At 31.1% G+C, this 22265-nt stretch overlaps 6 protein-coding genes and 1 non-coding gene across 7 annotated transcripts; 3 read left to right on the forward strand and 4 right to left on the reverse strand.

Annotated features, from left to right (window-relative positions):
- Window positions 1–171: 171 nt before the first annotated feature.
- On the forward strand, window positions 172–4179 carry DFA_11783 (phospholipase D; the record flags this gene model as incomplete). Its single annotated transcript, XM_004350678.1, has 7 exons — window positions 172–206; window positions 769–1012; window positions 1088–1337; window positions 1419–3533; window positions 3602–3691; window positions 3759–4074; window positions 4155–4179. 7 exons carry the CDS (start codon window positions 172–174, stop codon window positions 4177–4179), a joined length of 3075 nt encoding a protein of 1024 aa, XP_004350729.1.
- A 72-nt stretch (window positions 4180–4251) lies between these two features.
- DFA_11784 (putative RING finger protein) lies at window positions 4252–6185 on the reverse strand (the record flags this gene model as incomplete). The annotated part of the gene is made up of 4 exons (XM_004350679.1): window positions 4252–4455; window positions 4520–5302; window positions 5371–5592; window positions 5670–6185. The coding sequence occupies 4 exons, from the start codon at window positions 6183–6185 to the stop codon at window positions 4252–4254; spliced, it is 1725 nt and encodes a 574-aa protein (XP_004350730.1).
- A 412-nt stretch (window positions 6186–6597) lies between these two features.
- On the forward strand, window positions 6598–8474 carry DFA_11785 (RNA-binding region RNP-1 domain-containing protein; the record flags this gene model as incomplete). The annotated part of the gene is made up of 2 exons (XM_004350680.1): window positions 6598–7388; window positions 7466–8474. 2 exons carry the CDS (start codon window positions 6598–6600, stop codon window positions 8472–8474), a joined length of 1800 nt encoding a protein of 599 aa, XP_004350731.1.
- Window positions 8475–8538: 64 nt separating this feature from the next.
- On the reverse strand, window positions 8539–11453 carry DFA_11786 (Phosphoenolpyruvate carboxylase; the record flags this gene model as incomplete). The annotated part of the gene is made up of 3 exons (XM_004350681.1): window positions 8539–10050; window positions 10129–10599; window positions 10665–11453. The coding sequence occupies 3 exons, from the start codon at window positions 11451–11453 to the stop codon at window positions 8539–8541; spliced, it is 2772 nt and encodes a 923-aa protein (XP_004350732.1).
- A 361-nt stretch (window positions 11454–11814) lies between these two features.
- ndc80 (kinetochore protein Ndc80) lies at window positions 11815–14292 on the reverse strand (the record flags this gene model as incomplete). Its single annotated transcript, XM_004350682.1, has 4 exons — window positions 11815–12114; window positions 12185–12934; window positions 12998–13249; window positions 13318–14292. 4 exons carry the CDS (start codon window positions 14290–14292, stop codon window positions 11815–11817), a joined length of 2277 nt encoding a protein of 758 aa, XP_004350733.1.
- A 789-nt stretch (window positions 14293–15081) lies between these two features.
- DFA_11788 (uncharacterized protein) lies at window positions 15082–19805 on the reverse strand (the record flags this gene model as incomplete). Its single annotated transcript, XM_004350683.1, has 7 exons — window positions 15082–16868; window positions 16938–17363; window positions 17437–17817; window positions 17881–18228; window positions 18291–18599; window positions 18674–19636; window positions 19784–19805. 7 exons carry the CDS (start codon window positions 19803–19805, stop codon window positions 15082–15084), a joined length of 4236 nt encoding a protein of 1411 aa, XP_004350734.1.
- Window positions 19806–21678: 1873 nt separating this feature from the next.
- On the forward strand, window positions 21679–21749 carry DFA_11789. The gene has a single exon. It is a non-coding gene; the product is annotated as a tRNA-Gly (tRNA).
- The last annotated feature ends 516 nt before the right edge of the window (window positions 21750–22265 follow it).

The raw sequence follows: 22265 nt of genomic DNA on the forward strand, positions 1-22265 counted from the left end.
GAGAAGGAAAAGAAAGGGAGCAACTGCTTTGTTTTGTTTTGTTTGTTTGTACATGTTGGTTGATTGATCTCGATTGATTGATTGATTGAATGATTTGAGCTATTACAATCATTGATTGTTTGAGTTGAGATGATAGTTTTAACCAGAGTTGTAGCATCTAACTATACATATATGGAAATAGAGAAGCTTGCTGCTGCTGCTCATTTGTATACAACTAATAATAATAATAATAATAATAATAATAAGGGTTAGATAGATGTTGTGATGATGGAATCAACCAATTATTGTCACTCCCGAAAATCATCTTAATCATTAAATCATCTATCTATTATTAATACATACAGTGAGGATGATTACTGTAACATCGATAATTTATCGTTTACTATAATGAACATGTTATACGTATACAATCAATCAATCAAATAATTGATTATAATTCATTGTAGATAATATTTGAATTCGTATCTCCCTTTATACATAGATATAGGTTATATGTATATGTATAACTAACTATATGCAAATATATTAAAACAATGAAGATCTTTTGGCTCTACACTATTAATAAAAATTTAAAAAAAGATGATATTTTAAATAATCTGAGCAGAAGTGAAATTCATTCTATTCTTCTTCAAAACGAGTATTTTATTTAAATACTATCATTAGTTACTAGTTCTATAGAGATAATCTATCTATCTATCTATCTATATTTATATTTATATTTACACTAATGTTTGTACTACAAATTCATAGTGTAACATTTTATAATAGTTCAACACAGAATAAACCTAGAAATGTATTCTTGGATATATCAAACGAGAATCAACCATCACGTAGATACTTTGTAGGAAGATTCTCTACTAGTAGTACAAAGTCCTGTGAATCAATTGTTCATATATCAAAGACTCCTATTACTGTACATCTATCATACGGTCCGTTGATGTATCATGATTTAGGTCCTCAAACAATTTATGAATTCCTTTATGAAGATCCTGTTCATTTGGGAAAGAAAAAGGTAAATATATCTAAAATCAAATATATTGATAATGAATGAATTAATGATTTCCTCCTCCCTCTTTATCTTTTCTAGTTTTTAACATTTGGAAGAAGAGGACCATTATATCATGTTTGTTATAGTGTATCTCTTGTTAAATATTCATATGGATTCTCATTGAACAAGATTAGTTGTTTGAAACAAATCACAACTCAAAAGGATCAACTATTTGCAGAGGTTGAATTCAATCATAGTCCTCAGAGTATTGGTTTGGGTCATACCAATCGTTATCATTTGGGTAATTTCCAATCTCATGATATGACTGAAATACATAGTGTTCATAATTGTATGATCGATTGATATAAATAACTCTATCAACTTCTTCTACTGTTTACTTACTTTTTTGTTTCATTCCCTTTTTTTTTAGTAACATTTTCAACACTTGGAAACTTTGTTATAACATTTTATGTAAAGACACCAATAGCAGAATATATCTTGGGAACTATGAAATATACACCAACACATGAGATTAGTAATAATCCAGCTATATTACAAGGGTTGTCGGCATTTACATCGTCTACAACTAGTCCTATAATGCCACCTCCACTTGCTCAGACACATCCAACCAATCCATCGTCATCATCGTCGGTTCCGTCGAGCGAGTATTTGGCAAATGATCGAACACTAAATATGAGTAATGAAATGTATAATAGCGGCAACCACAATAGCAATAATGTACTCAATAATGTACAACAGCAACAACAGCAGCAACAGCAACAACAACATCAACAACAACAACAGCAACAACAACAAATCATTTTAAACAAAGAGAGAGGAGGATTGTTATTTAATCGTACAAACGACGACAAGATCTATACATTCTTGATGGATGATTTTTCAACGACGAAAAAGATCACTCTAACCTCTCCCGAAGGTAAAGGATCATACGAATTTGTATTTACATTGACAAAAACAGACTATATGTTGACTGGCGAGTCAAACAATCAAAGACTGGATGGAGAAGAAATCGACTCGTCACCACTTTTAACAATTCACACAAAAGATAATCCAAACACTGCACCAACAAGAAGATATTTACCAGTAGTTGATAAAGATAAAAATATACCTACCAACGCTACTAGTAATAGTGCAAGTAGTAATAATAATAATAATAATAATAACAATTCAGGTCAAGAAGAAATTAATAATACATCATTTAGTATACAGACAGAAGGAAATGATGTAGAGATTCTTATTGATGGTTTACAAACATTTAGAAGATATTTTGAAGTGATGATGGCTGCCAAACACAGTATCAATATTTTGGCTTGGGAATTGTCATTTTCATTTGGTCTGGTGATGACTGAGCGAGTCAAGAGTGGAATCCCAACATTTTCAGGTGGTTCAACAGAAAGTCTTGGTAAATGGATTACATTGGAGGATGTTTTATTGTCTCGAGCATTGGATGGTGTCTCTGTTAGAATCATTGTTTGGCGTCATGAACTACTTTCTCATCTTACTAGATTTTTGTATTTGGGTGAAGTTACAATTGAAAGAGAAGCTGCAAAACTTGAAAGAAGATGTAAACGATTGGGTATACCCTGTAGAATCCTAAATACCACCCATCACAATCTAAATGACATTTATGAGGATGAATTGCATCCACCTCAATACCAATACCCAACACCACAACAACAACAAAAACAACAACAACACCTCAAACCAATTGGTCATATTACCATTATTATTGCTGGTAACCCAGAAGGTATCCTTTCATCTCATCATGAAAAGTTGGTATTGATCGATTCAGAGTGTCCAGAGAATTGTGTAGCTCTTACTGGTGGATTTGATATGGCTCGTGGTCGTTATGATCAACCTTTACATCAAATTCCAAAACAAATTAGATATTTACCAACAACAAAAGATGAAAAATTGGGAAATTCTACATCTTCTTCATCAAATTCATCAAATTCATCACCTACAAACAATTTAAATCGACCAATTAGATATACAGGTACCAATATTCAACCAGTACTTCCACAAATTAGATTCCTTTGGCATGATATACAAATTCTACTTCGTGGTCCATCAACTCAACAACTTCGACTTCATTTTATTCAAAGATGGGTTCATGCATTTACCAATAACATTTCTCTAACACGTTCAAAGTCACTTATCAAAGATGTACAACTTGAACAAAACTTTCATTGTCAAAAGGCTCATCTTAAAAACAATGAAATCCAAGTAACTCATACCGACCCGGCACCAATCTATCGTGACTGTTCCGTTAGACTATTTAGAAATTGGAAAGGAGTTTTGGATAGTAACCTATTGTTTGACGATTTTGGAAAGATGATTCTAAACGCAAAAGAATTCCTCTACATTGAACATCAATATCCATTCCAAAACTTTACTCTTACCTATTACATGTGTGAAGCATTAAAAGCAAAACCAAATCTTCATATCTTAATCGTTACTCCAGTTAAAACTGATTTACCAAGTGGTCTTGTCGGTGAATTATTTGATTGGTCTCAAGATCATAGTAAGTTTGAAAATATAGATACATTTTAATAGAATATTCATATTAAAATTTTTTTAATTTATTTTTAGTTATAAGACATTTACATTTAATTTATAGTGTTGCGCCTGATAGAGTTGGAGTTTATGGTTTAATTAGACAAGATGAAGAAACAAAAAGAAGTAAGTTTAAAAAAAAAAAGAATTGAATATTTATATAAATTTACTAATATACGTCTTTTTCGTTTAGTTAAACCAATTTATATTCATTCAAAATTAATAGTAGTTGATGATGTAACATTAAATGTTGGTAGTACGAATATGGATAATATGAGTTTTTTTCATTCAAGTGAATTAAGTATATCAGTGATGGATCCAGCACTGGCAAGAGAGACTAGGGTAAGATTGGCACAAGAACATCTTGGAGATCATTACAATGAATCAATGGTGACCAACTTTATGGAAATGTTTCATTGTTTTAAAAGAGTTTCAGATGAAAACTATGAAAGACTACGTCACAAGAGATTATTAATTGGCAGACCTATTGCACTTAATCCTCTTGACAAGTATGATTTCCTACTCAAAAAGATTTACTATCCAAACAAATTTACAAAACTATTATTCAAACTTGGTGTAGACACTGAAGAATGGATAAACAAGGTTGTAAATAATCCTTCGAGTTGGTTGAGTAAATTTAAACCAAAATTATAAATAAAATAATAAATCAAAGTGGAAATGTTTATTTATTTCTTTTTTGGTTTTGATTTTTTAGGAGGACCAACTGTAACAGAAGCATCTCTCATTTCACTATTCTCATTAATGGTTCTTTGTGCCTCTATAAAGAATCTTAAATCTCTCAACTCTTCTGTTAAATCTTGAATTTGTTGTTCCTTTTCATCATCTTGTTTTTTATATTTTTCTTGATTATCTTTCATTGCTCTATTAATCTAATAAAAAATAAAAAAAGTTAGATAAATATATTATTTCTTTTTTTCTATTTCTATTTCTTACTTGTTGTAAAAATGAAGATTCTTTTTCCAATTCTTCAATTTTTTGTTTTAATTTTAAATGTTTTGTATTCCAACGACCATTTACTTTATCCAATTCATCTTTGAAGAAATGACTATTGTTTACCTTTTCCTTTTCCATTTTAATCATTTGTTGTTCGAAAAAGGCACGTTGTTGTTCGAGTTGAGATGTTAGCAAAAAGTTATATTCCATTTCGATTGATTCTATTTTCTCTTCTTTGAGATGTGATCCCTCTCTGACATCAGACGATGCCGATGGATTTGGAAACTCCAACACTTTTCCATCGGTTCTATTTTGTATTAATCTATGTACATATCCATCGCCTGCATAATCCCATACACGTTGTGTTTCCAACTCTAGTGCGTAGGTGTGCATTGTCTCCTCATAGTGTTTGTTTGCATGTGAATTGACGTATCGACTACAACCAACGTGTCCACATATAATACAAATCCACAAAGACTCTGTAGTATCGCATTTGACACACATGTTGTTATTTTCAACCGATGGTATTTGAATGTGTCGACATACCGGGCAAGTATTATCACCTTTCCATCTAGCCAAACAATCACAATGGAATGCATGATGACATAATACCGTTACAACACCCGATGTCGAAGCATCCATTCTTTCCAAACATACTGGACACGATGGTATCTCTACCAATGTTCCACCAACCTCTGTTAATTGTGAAAATATATAAGAATCTTGTGATTTTCCTAATTGATATTCAACTCTTGCAACAAATAATAATATACATGTTTCTGGCTATCGAAAATAAAAAGAAAAATAAATATCAAATAATTTAAGTTTACTTCTTTTTCCTTTTTACATACTTCAAAAGAAGAGAAATGTTTTCCATTATATAATTGATAGAATTCATCAGCATGACATTGATCTCTAAACTTTAACAATACCATATAACGATTGGGTGATGCATCTCTAACAATTTTCATTTCTTCAAGATGTTCAGCTGATTGTGAAAGAAAATGAATGAGATCGGGAATTGATAAATATGATGGTACTGCATGTAAACAAATTATATTACTTCTACTTGACTATTAGAAATGAAGAAGAAGAAGAAGAAGAAGTTTTAATAACAATGAAATAAATAGATAGTAATTAATGTACATACAGGTAATAAACATAATGAAGATGGTGCATTGGTATTAGCCTTTGCAATTTCATTGTCAACAAATAAATGAATTGATCCTTCAATCACTTCAATATTTGGATTACCAGAAAAGAATGGTATACTTGTTGGTGAAGATTGTGATGACTGTTGTGAAGAAGTAGTCATGATTATATTTGTAGTTGTTGTAATAGTTGTTGATGTAGTTGTTGTAGATGTTGATACTTCATTTAATCCACCAACTATATTATTATTATTATTATTATTGTTATTATTATTATTTGAATCTAAATTTACAATTGAACTAGGTAATAGTACTTTTTTCATTGGTTTTAACTTTCCAGATAAACTTAGAGATGATGATGATGATGGTATCGATGATGATGGATCTAAAAGTGATTGTGATGGTGAAGATGATAATGTTGAACTTGTACTATTACTATTGATTGCTCCTCCTCCTCCCACCATCGTCGTAGTGCTAGTTGATGATGAAGCAGCTGATAAAGGTGTCAATGACATGATACTCTGTCTCGAATCACTCGCTATATAATAAAGGTTTGAATATTCAATTAAAATACTATGCATAAATTAATTAATATATTAAAAATAAAAAAGAAACAAGTAAAGAGATAGATAGATATCTTTTTTTTGTAAACTAGTCAAACTTGTGTCAAGGTTTAATTTAAGAAAAAAAAAAGATTTATAAAGTAAAACAAAAATTAAAAAATATTAATAATCAATAAAAATAAATCATTTGTTTTCTTAATATAAGAAAGAAAAAAAAAAGTAATATATAAATTGTACAGATATTAATCTTTGATCTTTTTTCAAAGATTAAAAAAAAAATTAAATTAATTTCATTGCGTGATGAACTTCCCCAGAGCTCTGGTTGATGAATCATCACACTTGTTCTTGTTGTTGATGTCATAGAATGCAATCGATAACAAGAGGATTAACACAAACTAGTAAAAGACTTGCTTCAAAGTCATTACTAGCAACTAGTAGTATTAACTCTACCTCTTCTTCTTCTTCATCCTCCTCTTCATTCTCATTCAATACTTCTTCATCTTTATCATCTTTATCATCTTTATCAAAAACATTTATAAATAATAATAATAATAATCAAACGATATTTAAATCATTATATTCAAATAATAATGGAGGAAGAGATGAGAATATTGATTTTCAAAATACAGTAGAGATTAGTGGATTACCATCGACCATTACCAAACATGATATTCAAGATCTATTCCCAGGACTATCGATTTCACACAATGGTATAAAGATGATTTTTGACGATGAGACCAACTTGGGTTACGCCTATGTAACATTTGACACGCAATCTGATCGATTGGGTGCACTTCAAATTCGTGATGCCAACATTGGTAGTGTCAAGGTTAATATCTTGCCATTGTCAATCAACAAAAAGGATTGGAAGGATATTGGTTCATCGTCCTATCTACACAGAACCGCTGTCACAAACCATCTTTGGAGATCACGTACACCTCTTTTCGAACTAAAAAGCAAGACCATCAACCATCCACCATCAAACAAGACCATCCCAATCGTTGAAAAGTCTCCACAAGACAGTTTTACAGAGATCTTTCTTCATTTTAGTTCAGACATTAATCTTCGTGAAATGTATCTAAGTCCATTTGGTCATTTACGTATTGGTAGATTCCTTGAAGATCTTGATGCTCTTGCTGGTACTGTTGCATACAAGTAAGATAGAAAAGAAAAGAAAAGAAAAGATATAATTATATTTATTTATTTCAAATTCTTTTATTTTTTTTTTATAGACATGCAGAAGGAACAAGTGAAGAAAAGTTATTTACAATTGTAACTGCATGTGTTGATAGAATTCATTTATTAAGACCATTATGTCCAGATAAAGATTTCAAGATGGAAGGTATAGTAACATGGGTTGGTAAATCATCGATGGAGATTATGATCAAGGTTAGATCGATGGATCCAGCCACCAAGGTATGGGAACCAGTTTTGATTTCCTACTTTACCATGGTTGCTTTGAACCCTGAAAACAGAAAGGCTGCACCTGTCAATCAGTTGGTTCTCGATACTGAGAAGCAAAGAAAACTATTCGAGGATGGTGAACTTCATAAACAACAACGTCTCAGTCATTCACAACAATCACTTCAAACCAGTCCTCCAACCGACGCTGAGTTGAAAACCATTCACGACCTCTTTATGACTAGTAATCAACCACAACAATTTGAAAAGACTCAATGGATTCCAATGAAAAATACCAATCAGACCACCGTCATTCTCTGTCAACCCCAGGAACGTAATATGCATGGCAATATTTTTGGTGGCTACCTAATGAGAAAGGGATTCGAGTTGGCATTTACAACTTGTTTTGTAAGATTCAACAAATCGATTCCTCAATTCTTTGCCATGGATGATATCACCTTTTTACAATCGGTCGATATTGGCAACATCTTGTCGATGGATGCTACCATTGTCTATGTTCACCCCATTCCAGATCTAAAGGAAAGTTATTATGTCCAAGTAGAGGTTACTGCACATGTATCCAATCCAATCAAATCTGGTCCAGAAAAGAAACGATCAAATACTTTTAATTTCACATTCCTCTGTACTCCACCAGATTCCTCTACCAATTATTCAACCACGGCTCAACAACCAGAAAAGCAAGGAAGCGGTGATATCCCAAAACCAATTAGAATCTTACCACAAACCTATACTGAAGCTATGCGTTATTTGGCTGGTAAACGTATTGTTGATAGACAAAAATTATATAGTCAATCTGATTTGGATGTTTGGAGAGAATAAAAAGAGAAAAAGAATAAGAAAAAAAATATAAAAATAAATTCTAAATATCTTTTATTTTTTCTATTTATCCAGTATTACGTAAACCAGCAGCTAAACCATTAATACTAATGATTAAGATATCTACGAGGATTGGGTTCTGAGCTTCAACATGATTTGAGCGAAGACGACGGAGAACTTCTGCTTGAATATAATTTAGTGGATCTAAATATGAACGACGTATAGCGATGAAATGTTGTAATAGTTTGTTGTCTTGTTGAAGAGTTGAATGATTGGTGAGTGAAAGAATAGATGATACAGTTTTGTTGAGTAGACCAATCATTTCCTTGCCAAGTGATTGTAGTTCGAATGGCACCAAAAGGTCATTGTAACGAGCAGCAATGAGGGGATCAGCCTTCATCAACACCATTTCAATGAGATCAATGGTAGTTTGAAAGTATGGCCAAGACTTGTACATTTCCTTTAGGTCATTGGTATAACCTTTTTCCTTGGCCGCTTCTAATGCCTCGGCAACACCCAACCAAGCTGGCAAGATTAATCTAGTTTGAGTGAATGCGAAAATCCATGGAATAGCACGAAGCGATTCAATACCACCACTAACATTACGCTTTTGAGGACGACTACCAATATTTAAATGTGAAAGTTCTCTTTCCGGAGTGGATGCACGGAAATAACGAACAAAGTTTTCGTTTCCTCTAACGATGGAGCGATACTTTTTACCGGAAACAGAAGAGAGTTCATCCATGATTTCACGCCAATGATCACTTGGTGGAGGAGGTGGTAAGAGAGTTTGTTGGAGTGTGGCGGTGGTATAGACTTCGATGGAACGGAATGCTACACCTGGTTGACCATAATGAGCTGTAATCATTTCACCTTGTTCAGTTACTCTTAGACGACCATTGATTGAACCACCTGGTTGAGATTGGATGGCCAAATAGGTTGGTGCACCACCACGACCAATCGTTCCACCACGACCATGGAATAGAGTTAGTTTGACGCCATGTTTATCAGACAATTTTGTCAAAATCTCTTGAGCCTTGTATAATGACCATGAACTAGTCAATCTACCAGAGTCTTTGGAAGAGTCGGAATAACCAAGCATAATTTCTTGACTTCCATTGATTCTATCCTTGTACCATTTGATACTGTACAATTGTTCCATAGTCTGTGGAGCACGTTCCAAATCATCAATCATTTCAAACAGAGGAGCTACACGTTGTGGAAACTTATTACCAGACTCTTTTTGAAGGAGTTCAACTGCTAAAATATCACTTGGATTTTGACACATACTAATAACATAGGCACCAAGGGATTCAGCTGGTAATTCAGCAGCCATACGGAATGTATCAAGTACCTCTTGAACTCTAGCATTACAAGGTAAATCCTTTGGTACAAGTGGTCTCTTTGATTCCAATTCTCGAATTAAAAACTCTTGTCTCTCTTTTTCATTCCATGACAAATAAGATCCAATTCCCAAATAATTGGTAATTGCATCCAATACTTCTGAATGTCTTGTTGATTCTTGTCTAATATCTAATTTTGATAATGTTAATCCAAAACAATTTAATTGTCTAATTACCTATAAAAAGTAAAAGTAAAAGTAAAAGTAAATATTAATATTTGTATAATTATTATAAATTATTTTTTGTTTTCTTACATCAATTAATCTACCATTTGCAACATCAATAGCACCAACAGAAATTAAAGAATCATAACAAAGTAAAAGAGGATCTAAAACTTGTTTTGCAGTATGATAGATATCATCATCATCATGATCTGGTGGAGGGGTTTGACCACCAATTAAATCTTCATAATGTTTTTTGGTTAACAACATTTTGTCTCTCATTTCAGCCAATAAAATTCTATAACCTTCACGTTCAGGAATACCAGATCCACCACCAAATTCCTTGTAAAGAGTCAATACTGGTTTTGGTCTATTTGTATTTCTACGTTCTTGTGCTTTCAATGCAGCCTCTGCCAATTCTGGTGTCATCCTTACCATTGAAAGTTCAAACAACAGTGCATCAATCTCTTTATAAAATAATGATGCAGCTATCCATCTTGAAAAATAGGATACTTGTTTTGTTACTTTTGAATTTACATTATCATTTCCATCTCTATCTCCTCCCTAAAATAAAATAATTAATTATTAAATAAGAATAAATAATAATATTTATATTATATTCTACTTGCCATCCAAGAACCAAATTTAATATTTGTAAAACCAAGAGGTAAATTTTTACCAGTATATTTGAAACAAGTACGATCTAGAACTTTCATAAACTTTGGTAGTGTACGCCAAAGGTTTTGTTCGAGGATTGAGAAACCGCCTTGAGCTTCTTCGAGGGGGGTTGGTTTGTTTCTACGGATTTCATCGGTCAACCAAGATCCACTAATCTCTCTACGTAGTTGGTCTTCCCAGTCTTTACGATCACGTGAGCTTTGTGACTTGTTGCTCAGTCCTTCGAGTGCTTCTCCAATGTGATTGTTTTTAGTGATGAGAGTACGACGCATCATCTGGGTTGGATGAGCTGTCAATACCAACTCGATCGATTGTTCAGTCAGCGCCTTGTAGATTCGGTCTGGCTCGACACCAGCTTCGATCAATTGCTTAAAGATATCTTCACACGAAAACTTTAATACACCTTCTTCTTCGGATTCTAGGTTCTTTACCGATCGAATTAGATGGGTCTGTTCTGCAACGTTTGCAAGGTTCAAACAGTGGCTGAGTGTACGAGAGATACGTAGTGCACTTTCATTGGACAATGAAGACACCTTTTCTATAAATTTTTCCATAAACTCGGGTGTTCTTTCGCTTGGTGTCTCTGCAAGTAACAATTCCTTTACATCCTTGATTAATTGTTCTCCATCTCCACTCTTTTCCAACTCTTTGATAGAATCTTGTAAAATGTTTCTTAATTTATCAATATCTCTATCTAATTCATCTTTTTCTACTATTCCAAAATCTAATGGTCCTAACATGATTTAGAAATAAATATAAATTATATCTATATAGATATATATAAATATAAAAGGGTAATAAAAGAGAGTAAAGAGAGATATATAAAAAGGTAATAAAGGGAGGGAGAGAGTAATGAGTAAATTGGATTTTTAATCATTGACAATTTTGTTCAAAGATTTTTTGTTTGAAAAAAAAAAAAAAAAGTGTAAAGTAATTTTTGTTTGGTTTGGCTTGATTCCATTGATTACCATTTTTAGAAAAATACTAGTAATATTAAAACTAATAAATTTATTGTTGTGATTGATTGATTGATTGTGATGTGTTTTTTAAAAATATACAAAAAGGGGGTATTAATGTAATTAATTACATTTTTAATTTGATTTATCTTGGTTCTTTTAATTGTTCAAAAGAACGTTTCATATGATCCAAAACATTTTTAACATTTGAACTAACAGAACTTTGATGATTGGTAGCAATCTCTAAAAACTTGAGTATTTGGAATTTCAAATCATTTGTTATTCTTTCCATATCCTCTTTTTGTTTTTCATATTCTTGTTGTGTCTTTTCCAATACTGCTTGCATTTCTTCTGATGATTTTTTAGTTTGTTCTTTTAACATTTCATTTTCTCTATTTTTTAATTCAAACTTTTTTTCATATTGTTTTAATTCTTTATCATTTTTCTAAATAGAAATAAAAGTAGATTATTAACAAAACATGTTCTTTTTTCTTTTTTCTTTTTTTTTTTCTTACATCTTTTTCTCTTTGAGAAACATTTTCCAAATTTGATAACTTTTGTTCAGAACGTTTTAATTGTTGCTTATTATCTGATAATAAATCATCCAATTGTTTTGATTCATTTTCTTTGATTGTATTTTCTTCTTCCATTGACATTTTCTTTTCAATTTGTTCTTCAATATATTGTTTAATTTTTTCTAAACAAAAAAAGTAAATAAATATAAATATTCTTTTTTTTCTTCTTTTTTTTCTTCTTCTTTTTCTTCTTACTTTAATTAATTTTAAATCATTTATAATTGGTTGTTGAATTGAACGATCAAAATTAAAATCAATTTGATAAGATTGTTTTTGATTTGATGACAAGAGACCAAGTTTTGTTGCAGTTACATTGTAGGATTGAAGTAGTTCTTCAATTTCCTTGACAAGTTTGGCAATTTCCAAATTCTTTTCATTACACAATTGATCTAGACGTTTCTTTTCCGATTTAGTTTTACTAATATCATCTTGAAGTTGACGATGTTTTTGATGAATCATTTTAGCGTCTAGTGATCTACTTTGTTGATCACTTACAATGGCTTCAAGATTCGACTTTTGTTGTTGTAAATCTTTAAATTCCTTTTCTCTTGCCAACAGCTCTATCTGATGTTCACCAAATATCTTTTCATTTGTACTCTTGTAAACTTGTAATTCATTTATATATTCTTCAAAATTTGATTTATCATTTTCTAATAATTGTTTTCTTTCTTTTAATATTTCAATATTATTCTAAAAACAAATAGAAAATAAATAAGTAAAAGATAATAATATATTGTATCTTTTTTAGCTTACAGGAGAATTATTAATAGATTCAATTTCCAATCTCATTTTTGATTGTAATTCCAACATTGCATGAGATTCTTCTCTTAGATAATTATCATTGGCACCAAAATGATCTTCTAAAAAGTTGTCTGCTGCATTACTACCAACATCATCTCCACAAAGAAATGCTGTATATGATTTAATCAATTCATTTGAATAAATATTATTAAATGCTTCCTCTCCTTGAATTTCATGATCAACATTGGCTACTTCTATATCATACTAGAAAATAGAAAATAAAAGTTATAAATATAAATATATTTCCTTTTTTTGTTTTTTTTTTTGTTTACCTCTATTAAATCAGCAATCCAAGCAAGAGCAGCTAAAATATAAGGCCAATTATGTTGAGTACCAACAGGGTTTAGATTACGTTTGTTGATGGTGACTGGATATTTGATGATTTTAAAAAATGCAATCAATTCATCTTCCTTTTTGGTTGGTGTGAATTTAAAGGTACTATCGATATGATGAAAGAGGAATTCAGTGATATCGTAGAAATCCTTGGCCGATGGTGCCATTAATTCTTTGGTGGTGATGGCAGATGGATAGTTGTGTGACGTTAAAAAGCTGACCAATTTGATGATACATTGTTTTTGGAATGCCTTGTCTGTTACATTTCTTGCATCTTGTCTTGTGCCACCAGCTGTTGGTCTGGATGCTCCAGTACCTCCAATTGAAGTCGTCGACTTTTTACCAGGTGCCAATGGTTGACCCATCGATGATGGTAATGATCCAACTGATATTTTAGCTGGTTGTCCAACTACTACTCCCAATGATGAAAATGATGATAAACTTGCTCTTGGTGGTTGCAAATTATTATTAACAAGTTGTGGTTGGATCATATTGGTTGTAGTAGAAGAATATACACCTGTTGATGATGGAATGATTGATGGTCGAGATGTTGTTGAACTACTCATTGGCATGACTGGATTATTGTATTGACTATTATGTAGTGATGAAACTGAAGGATTATTATTGTTGATTGATGGAGCACCAATAGCACTCATAGTCAATGCAGATGTATTGTATGTAGAACTACTAGTTGTTGTAGCAATTGATTGTCTTGGAAGAGACTGTTGTTGTTGTTGTTGATATTGCTTTTGTGGAGGAGGAAATGTTGGTACTCCACCTGCTATTGATTGTCTACCATACATACTACCTCCCATCACTTGTTGTTGTTGTTGTTGTTGTTGCTGTTGTTGATTTACCATTGAACCTGTCAATGATGACAATGGATATCTTTGTCCATTCATTGATGGATGCATATTTTATATCTCTATTAACAAATACACAAAAGAGTAAATAATTGAAAATGTCGACCACACTTTTGATTGTAGTAATATAAAAAACCGTTATAAAAACGTGGCGCCAAATTTTATTTTTGAATATTTGGAACTTTTTTTCCCAATAATTTTTTTTGTGACATCCAAACACATGGGGGAAAAGAAAGCAACCAGAACCAAAAACAATCAACAGAAGAAGAATTGATTCACTGTCTATTAAATTTGAATGTATTGTTGATCATGGTTTGTTTTTTGAACATTCTTATGACACTAACGTTGAACAAGATTTGCCGACAGCGCGCTGGGTGTATCAAGAATGCAGACTCTAAAGAATGTACAACAATTACCAAAGGTAGGAAAATAACTTTTGTTGATAAATTATTTTTTTATTTACACTCAATCTACTCTTTTATATATTATATAGATATTATTGTATTTGGAAGCTATTTCCTTTTGTGAAAGACTACTTTAAGGTTTTCAATATATGGCGCCTTATTGTCGGTTATTTCTTCTTGTTCATCCATTGTTTTGTCATTTAATACATTTTGAACCAATGATTAAAAATTAGAAGCAAAAAGAAGGAGTCAAGGTATTAGATGGTATTAGAGTCAAAATGTCAATTAGATGACAAAACGATGGATGACCAAGAAGGAATTTATCTACTGGGAATGTGATATTTTTTGTGAAATCTTTCAATAAAATTAGATTATATTAAATATTAAAAACTATATTTAAATGATTATTTTAATATTTTTATTATTATTTATTTATTTATCTACTCATTTGTTGACTAACTCTTTGTAACTTTAATTGAGTATTACGATCAAGTTTTCTTTCACGATGTCGTCGAGTGAGATAGATGGTTAAAGCAACTCCAATAGCAGCACCAACAATACAACCAACAACGATTCCTGCTATTTTACCCATTGATAATCCTTTTTCATCACTACCTTTGCAAGTGGATTCAATTGATGTACCAACCTTGTTATCAACATCTATTAAATGAACAAAGTTTGGATCTAATTGTACAGATGTAAAAAATATTGGTATATTTAATCCAATATAGGTTGTTGAAAATGATGAATTTGACTGCTGTACACTATCGTTGTCTATAAAATCTGTTACAATTTCATTATTTATGGTTGAAATTTGATCATTATCAATTACACCTCTTTTAATGAATTGACCAAACAAAGATTTATCATCAATACTTAATTTCATCCATTCTATATCCTTGTCTGAATCACCACCATATTCTTTTGATGTACATTTAGATTCATATTCTGCTTCTACCGATGTTTTCATTATAACTTGTAATGTATTTGTATAGGAATTGAATGGATATGATGATATACCAATTGATACTTTGGTACTTGTTGCTGGTATTTGAATGGTTTGATTGGCAAATTCAACTTGACTGGCAATTGCAAACCATTCTATAGTTACATTGACAATGGTTGATATATTTAAGAGTTGTGTTTGATAATTCATTACAATACTATTATTATTATTATTAATATCGGGTGTTGTAATATTTAATATCCAATTTTTTGGTCTATACTCTTTGAAAACTTGATCATCCATTGTCAATTCTCTAATAGCAACAACTGATATAATTGATCTAATAACAGTATGACTATTTGTATTATTTACAATGATATCTACCATTGGTGATGTTTGGTTAAAAGTTGGTCGATCAACATTGATAATTGTAGATTCACAAAAGAATCCTGACCATCCATTATTACAACGACAACCATCGCCAACTGTACAAACACCATTACCAGTACAATTGATAGATGCAGATGGTGATGAGGAACATGGTATTGGTTTGGGGATATATGGTGGTGGTGGTGGTGGAACAATGGGAGCAGGTAATATTTTTGGATATACAGATAAAAAGTTACCTCCTTGTCCAACTCTAATCAATTCAACAAAGACTGGTTTGTTTGGTACTGCTCTTCTTGGATTATATTGTATAAATGCAATAATATGATGAACCCATAGAATTGTATGTTGTTGTTCACCATCTTGATAAACTAAAGTTGCGATTAGTTTTGATGGGTCATCTCCAAATCCTCTTCCACGAATAGTAATGACTTCATCATCACTTGATACAGGAACATAATTTGGATAACTATAAAGATTTGTAACATTTGAAATATTTGGAATATCTGTAGAATAGGTAGTATTGATCATACATTGAAAACCTTGACTACATAATCTTGTTGAAGAATATCCATCAAGATTTTCTTGTTTATCTCTTAGACCATAAACTGATAGCAATATACCATTTACACCAAACCCATGTGGTACAATAATATCATATGAAAATATTAAACTATCTGTTGTTGGCAAAGAAGGATTAACGGATAACCATTCACCTTGATTACCCCATAAATAAACTGTTGGAGTATAATTATTAAAAATACCAACTCCTGCACCATCTGTAATTTCCAAATCAATTGATATATATCTATCATTTGATCCAACATTTAATATTTTCTTTGAAACATTAAATGATAAAATAGTAGGTGGAAATAAATCAATAAATGATGCTTTAAAAAAAAATATATATAAATTAATTAATTTGAAATTTAATATTATTATTTTTTCTCTCTACTTACGATTACAATTAATAGTTGTAATTAAAGTTGGTAATTGATTGATTAAATAATAAAATGGATTAAAATAACCAATTTTTTGAATTGGATCAGTTTGGGATAGACGTTGACGTTTATATTCTGAAGTCCAACCAGCTTTATCAACAAGTTTAGTATAACCAATTGATAATGTATGACTATTACAAGTTGATTCATCAATGGTAATATTAAATCTATAAGTTGAATTGTATGGTGTACCACCACTAACCAATGTAGATTGATCAAAATGAAATACAAATGGTATAGGTGATATACTTGATTTAATTTCAATTGAACCATTTTCAAATCCATTTACTAAATCTATAATTGTAAATTCGTATTCTATCAAACCATTTGTTGGACTCGTAGGAATGATTATTGATTCAAAATATGGTGGTAAATGATCCATTGCTACAAAAAAAAAAGGGAAATCAAATTAATAAATTAAACAAAAAAATATATTTTTTTTTTAATTTTTTCTTACAATTATTTGAATTAATTTCAAGAGAAGCTTTTAAACCAAATTTTTCAACCAATGAAGTTTGAATGGGAGATAGTAAGAGATGAGTAAAACCATAAGAAGCAGTAATATTATTTGTATATTGTGGTACTGTAAAATCAATTCTAAATAATTGATCAATTGGATGGAAATAAGATGTCGATGTTATATTTAATTGTCCCCATGACATTATATAAAAAGGTGACCATGTTGAAAGTAATAATGACATTACTAAATTATTATTCTTGTCTAATAAACCATCTGTTGTTAAATTAAATACCAATGATACATTAACCTCTCCATTTGTAGTATCAATTATATTTGGTATAAATTCAAATCTTGTAAAATTTTCTGCTGTTACAAATTCTAAAAAATAAAAATAAATAAATTAGATATTAATTATTTTCTATTTTTTTATCTATACATTACTATTTGAAAAAGGATTTTTTGGAAATAAATGAATTTTATCATCATAAACATTATAAACTTTAAATTCATCACCAAAAGTATTCCAAGCACCATCGGCAACATATAAATCACGATATTGGAAATATTGTGCAGCTGTAAGATCAGATTCTGGAATGAGTTCAAATGTTTCAAATACAAATGTACCATTATGAATGGTACCATCAACCAAAGTATTTGATCCAAATAATTGATCTTTGAATGATATCCATTCAATACCAGAATCTTCATCATACAAGTTGAGTGTAACTAAATAACTTTGTGGTGATACCTTTTTATAACTTATATTATAAATTATTGGTTGTATATAATCTAAAAAATTAAAAATAAATAAATAAAAAATAATCTATCCTATTAAATTTTAATTTTCTTACCTGATTGAATTATTATATTTGATAAATTATAACGAGATGAATCTGAACCTTCAGAATCTTGTTGAAAAATAAAAGATACAATATCTTTATGTTTTATATCATTCATTGGAATGGTAAATTGTTGTATGGCTTGTGTTACAGTATAACCAAATGGAGCTGGTATACGATATTCAAATTTTGTATTTCTTATTTCTTCCAATTGATATCTAAATCGAAGTGGATAAGATATTTGTGAAATTGTAAAAGTCATTGAATAAATTGACATTGTATCATTAAATTCATAAACTAGAAATTCTGGTTTATTTGGTACTATAAAAATAAAATAAAAAAAGAATTAGAGAATAATTGTATTATTATTATTTTGTTTTTTTTTTTTTACATACAGGGAGATTGTTGAATTAATAAAGAAGAATTACAAATATAAGTAAAATTAATAGCTTGAGAAGCATTGGCAAGAAGATAAGATCTTTGAGAACTTGAAAATCCATTTGAAATGGGAGAGTCTATGAATTTTAGACCATCCTTTTGGTTTCCAAGTACTGGAATGAGTGGATACATTATATAACCTGATGACGTTGAAGTAATAATGTTTACTTGGGAGGGGTCAGAAAAGACGATGTCAAAGGTGGCACTAGATGGATAATAATAACCATCACTAACAGGCATTGTATAACCTCTTGGGGGAGATTGAGAGTTTGATAGAAATGACATGTCAACTGGTCCTACAGTATAACGAGGGATGACTGGAACCTGTACTAAATGACCAACATTTGTTGTTATAGTCAAATTGAATGGAGTGGTAAGAGTTGTAATTGATTTGGTCAAGGCTATGGACATTACAATGACAATACCATAGGGTCTTGGTAAACTTGCACCACATAAAATACCGGGGAATGGTGCGGAACAAGATGGTGAGTCATAGAGATAAAAGTTGTGGCTCGGAATGATTTCAAATACGGCAGAGATACGATCGAGTGAATATTCCAATGGAGTGATTTGGTAGGTCAACGAGGCAGGATCAACACAATTAAAAGAGGGAGCAGTAAATATGTAATAGGAACCATCGATTGGTAATGAAATGTTGACCAATGATTCTGGAAAGACTCCTATTCCATATCTTAATGTGATGGCCCATAGTTTACGAGAAAGATGGTAATATTCATATTTCTCACATTTTCCAAATGCCTCTAGACTATTATTGACAAAATCAACATTTGGCAATTCAAGTGAATCACTATCAACTAGTACATTTAGTTGTTGATTACATATTGTACCAGTATCTGAATAATATCTATAATATTCATGTGTTGGTTTTGATATATCAATAACATTGAAATATCCTTCAACTATGAATATAATAAAAAAGAAAAAGAAAAAGAAAAATGTATTAATTTAAAAGAGAAAGATAGTATAGAAATATTATATTATATCTTATAATAAATAGTTACCTTTAAAAATACAAACGTATAAAAATATTATTATTATTATTATACTATTATTATTATTTACTTTCATCTTTTATCTCTTTCTCTTTGATAATCTAAACAAAATACTATTTTTACTTTTTTTATTGCAACTACTACATTCTTTCTAATCTTTTTAACCGTTTACAAAGTAGAGGTTGATCGGAGATTGGTGTTTATGAATATCAATTATAAATAGATATTTTTATTTTAGTATCTACATACTTTACGATGATCGCAAATTCGAAAATTATTCAATGATCTCCTCCCCCATCAAACACATTAATTTTTTAAAAATTTATCATTGAAAAATTGATCTTTTTTTTAAAATAAATTAAAATCATCGACAGAGTCGGAAAATAAAAGTGGTGCGACGTGTTGTTTAAAATATTTTAGAGTATTGGAGAAGATAGTTTGATCTATTGATAAGGGTTATATAAATTGATGATTTTACTATTTTTAAAAGTAGTAGTGTCTTTTCATACTTGTTTTGAAAAACTTGTTGCTTGGCTCGTGAGTGAACAATTAAAATTTAGAGGTAGAAAATTTCTTCCAAAAACATCCAAGGTGCATTGCGTTTAAGGTTAAATGGTATAATATTTCACTGCCAAGTAAGTGTTTAATAATTCCTCTTTATCTTTTACATATTGGAAAAAAACAAAATTTTCAAACAAATATATAAACTTGTAATGTGAATAAAATTATTTTACTTTGGACTGAAATCATAGGCCGATGACTAGCTAATAATAATATAATTATTAGAAATGAATAAAGACTGGATCATTTTTTTTCAAAGACTCTTTGGACCTTTTCGTTTTTTTTCATTTTTTTCGTTTTTTTTGGACAAATATCTTGGCCCAAACCCGAGGCCATACTTGATACCTCTTGACTATGACTCTTTTTTTTAAAGTAATTCTTTTCCTGTTCTCTCCTATCGGGAAGAGTAGTACTCAGAAGTTACAAAGTTTTATTAATTATACATTTTAATTGACCAGCAAGAAATAAAGATTATCTCGAGAAGAATTAAAGTTAATTTGTTCTGGGGGTTGTCCATGTCTATGATACATGTTATATGGACGTTGATCATGTATCTTATTGTATAGTGTCAAGCATGTTGGATTGTTTTGGGTTGTTGCTTGTTCTAAAAATAAATTGGTTAAAGATATCGCTTTTTTTTTTTTTTTTTTTTTTTTTTTTTTCTCAGCACTATAGGCTGTAATATTGTGTTATATAATTATTCTATGTTATTATTATTTAGTAAATTATTATATTATTAATATTATTATTGATAGATGAAGAGAGAATAGAAGAAGATGAAGGTGTTGACGCAAATATGGCACCCATCTTCTTCTAATTTTAGTACCATACTTGCGGTGAAACCTTAAGCCTTGGGTGCGTCCAAGACCGACTGCCGCTCTCAACTCTCGCGCCGATTTACTCCCCATTGTGGACACTCGTCTTTACGTGTTGCATATTGTATTTGAGATGTCAGATGGCTTTCTATCGCGACGGCCCAGTAGGTCCTCCACTACCTTCCCGTTACTTGTTGCAGTCTGGCTACCCAATCTCCTGCTGAGAAGGGGAAACTAACCCGGTCATCCTTCCGTGGGGGTGTCCTGTCTCTAGATCCCTAGAGTCGGATGGTTTTTCTCCTCAATCCCCCCAATTGTGTCAAGTTAAACGTTGGCGCCAAAGGTAAAGTTCGAGGGCAGGATTCGAACCTATGACCTTTACGTTCCCGGGGTAGCACACTCCCGACTCACTTGCCACGCCATGCCCTAACTCTTGACTATAACTCGTTGATAGTCTTGTTCAATGAAATTGTTCAATGATTGCTGATAAACAATAAAATACTACACAATTTTTTTAAAAAAATTCGGTATAAATACCGCGATTTTTTTCCTTTCCAACATCCAATATGCATTGCGTTCATGGTTAAATGGTATAATATTTCCCTTCCAAGGAAGTGTCCCGGGTTCGATTCCCGGTGAACGCACAGTGTTCTTTTTCGGGTTTCCTGTTGCTCCCGGTTGCAATGTTTGTTGGTGGTCACCGGTGAACGCACAGTGTTCTTTTTAGGGTTTCCTGTTGCTGCCGGTGAACGCACAGTGTTCTTTTTAGGGTTTCCTGTTGCTACCGGTGAACGCACAGTGTTTTTTTAGGGTTTCCTGTTGCTACCGGTGCAATTCTCACGCACCTACAAACGAGCAACAGCTCTCATCATTCATTATTATTACATTTTATATAACACTATACAATCTATAAGACTAACCATAGTTTATATAAGATCTTGATTATTACTATCCTATTACTATCTATATCGTAGGGCCCTCGACAAGATAGAGCATAGTTTAGTAAATGTTGCTCCCGGTGAACGCACAGGGTTTTTTTTAGGGTATCCTGTTGCTCCAAAAAATTTCCAGCATCGTCACACATCCTATTCTCTATCTCTTTCTAAAAATCAAGTCTCGACATAGACAATATATCCTTGCCAAGGATGTTCATATTTTTT

The sequence above is a fragment of the Cavenderia fasciculata genome, assembly GCF_000203815.1.
Source record: "Cavenderia fasciculata unplaced genomic scaffold Scf_EUAJFUG02HR96I-5, whole genome shotgun sequence".
In the NCBI taxonomy this organism is placed as follows: domain Eukaryota; phylum Evosea; class Eumycetozoa; order Acytosteliales; family Cavenderiaceae; genus Cavenderia; species Cavenderia fasciculata.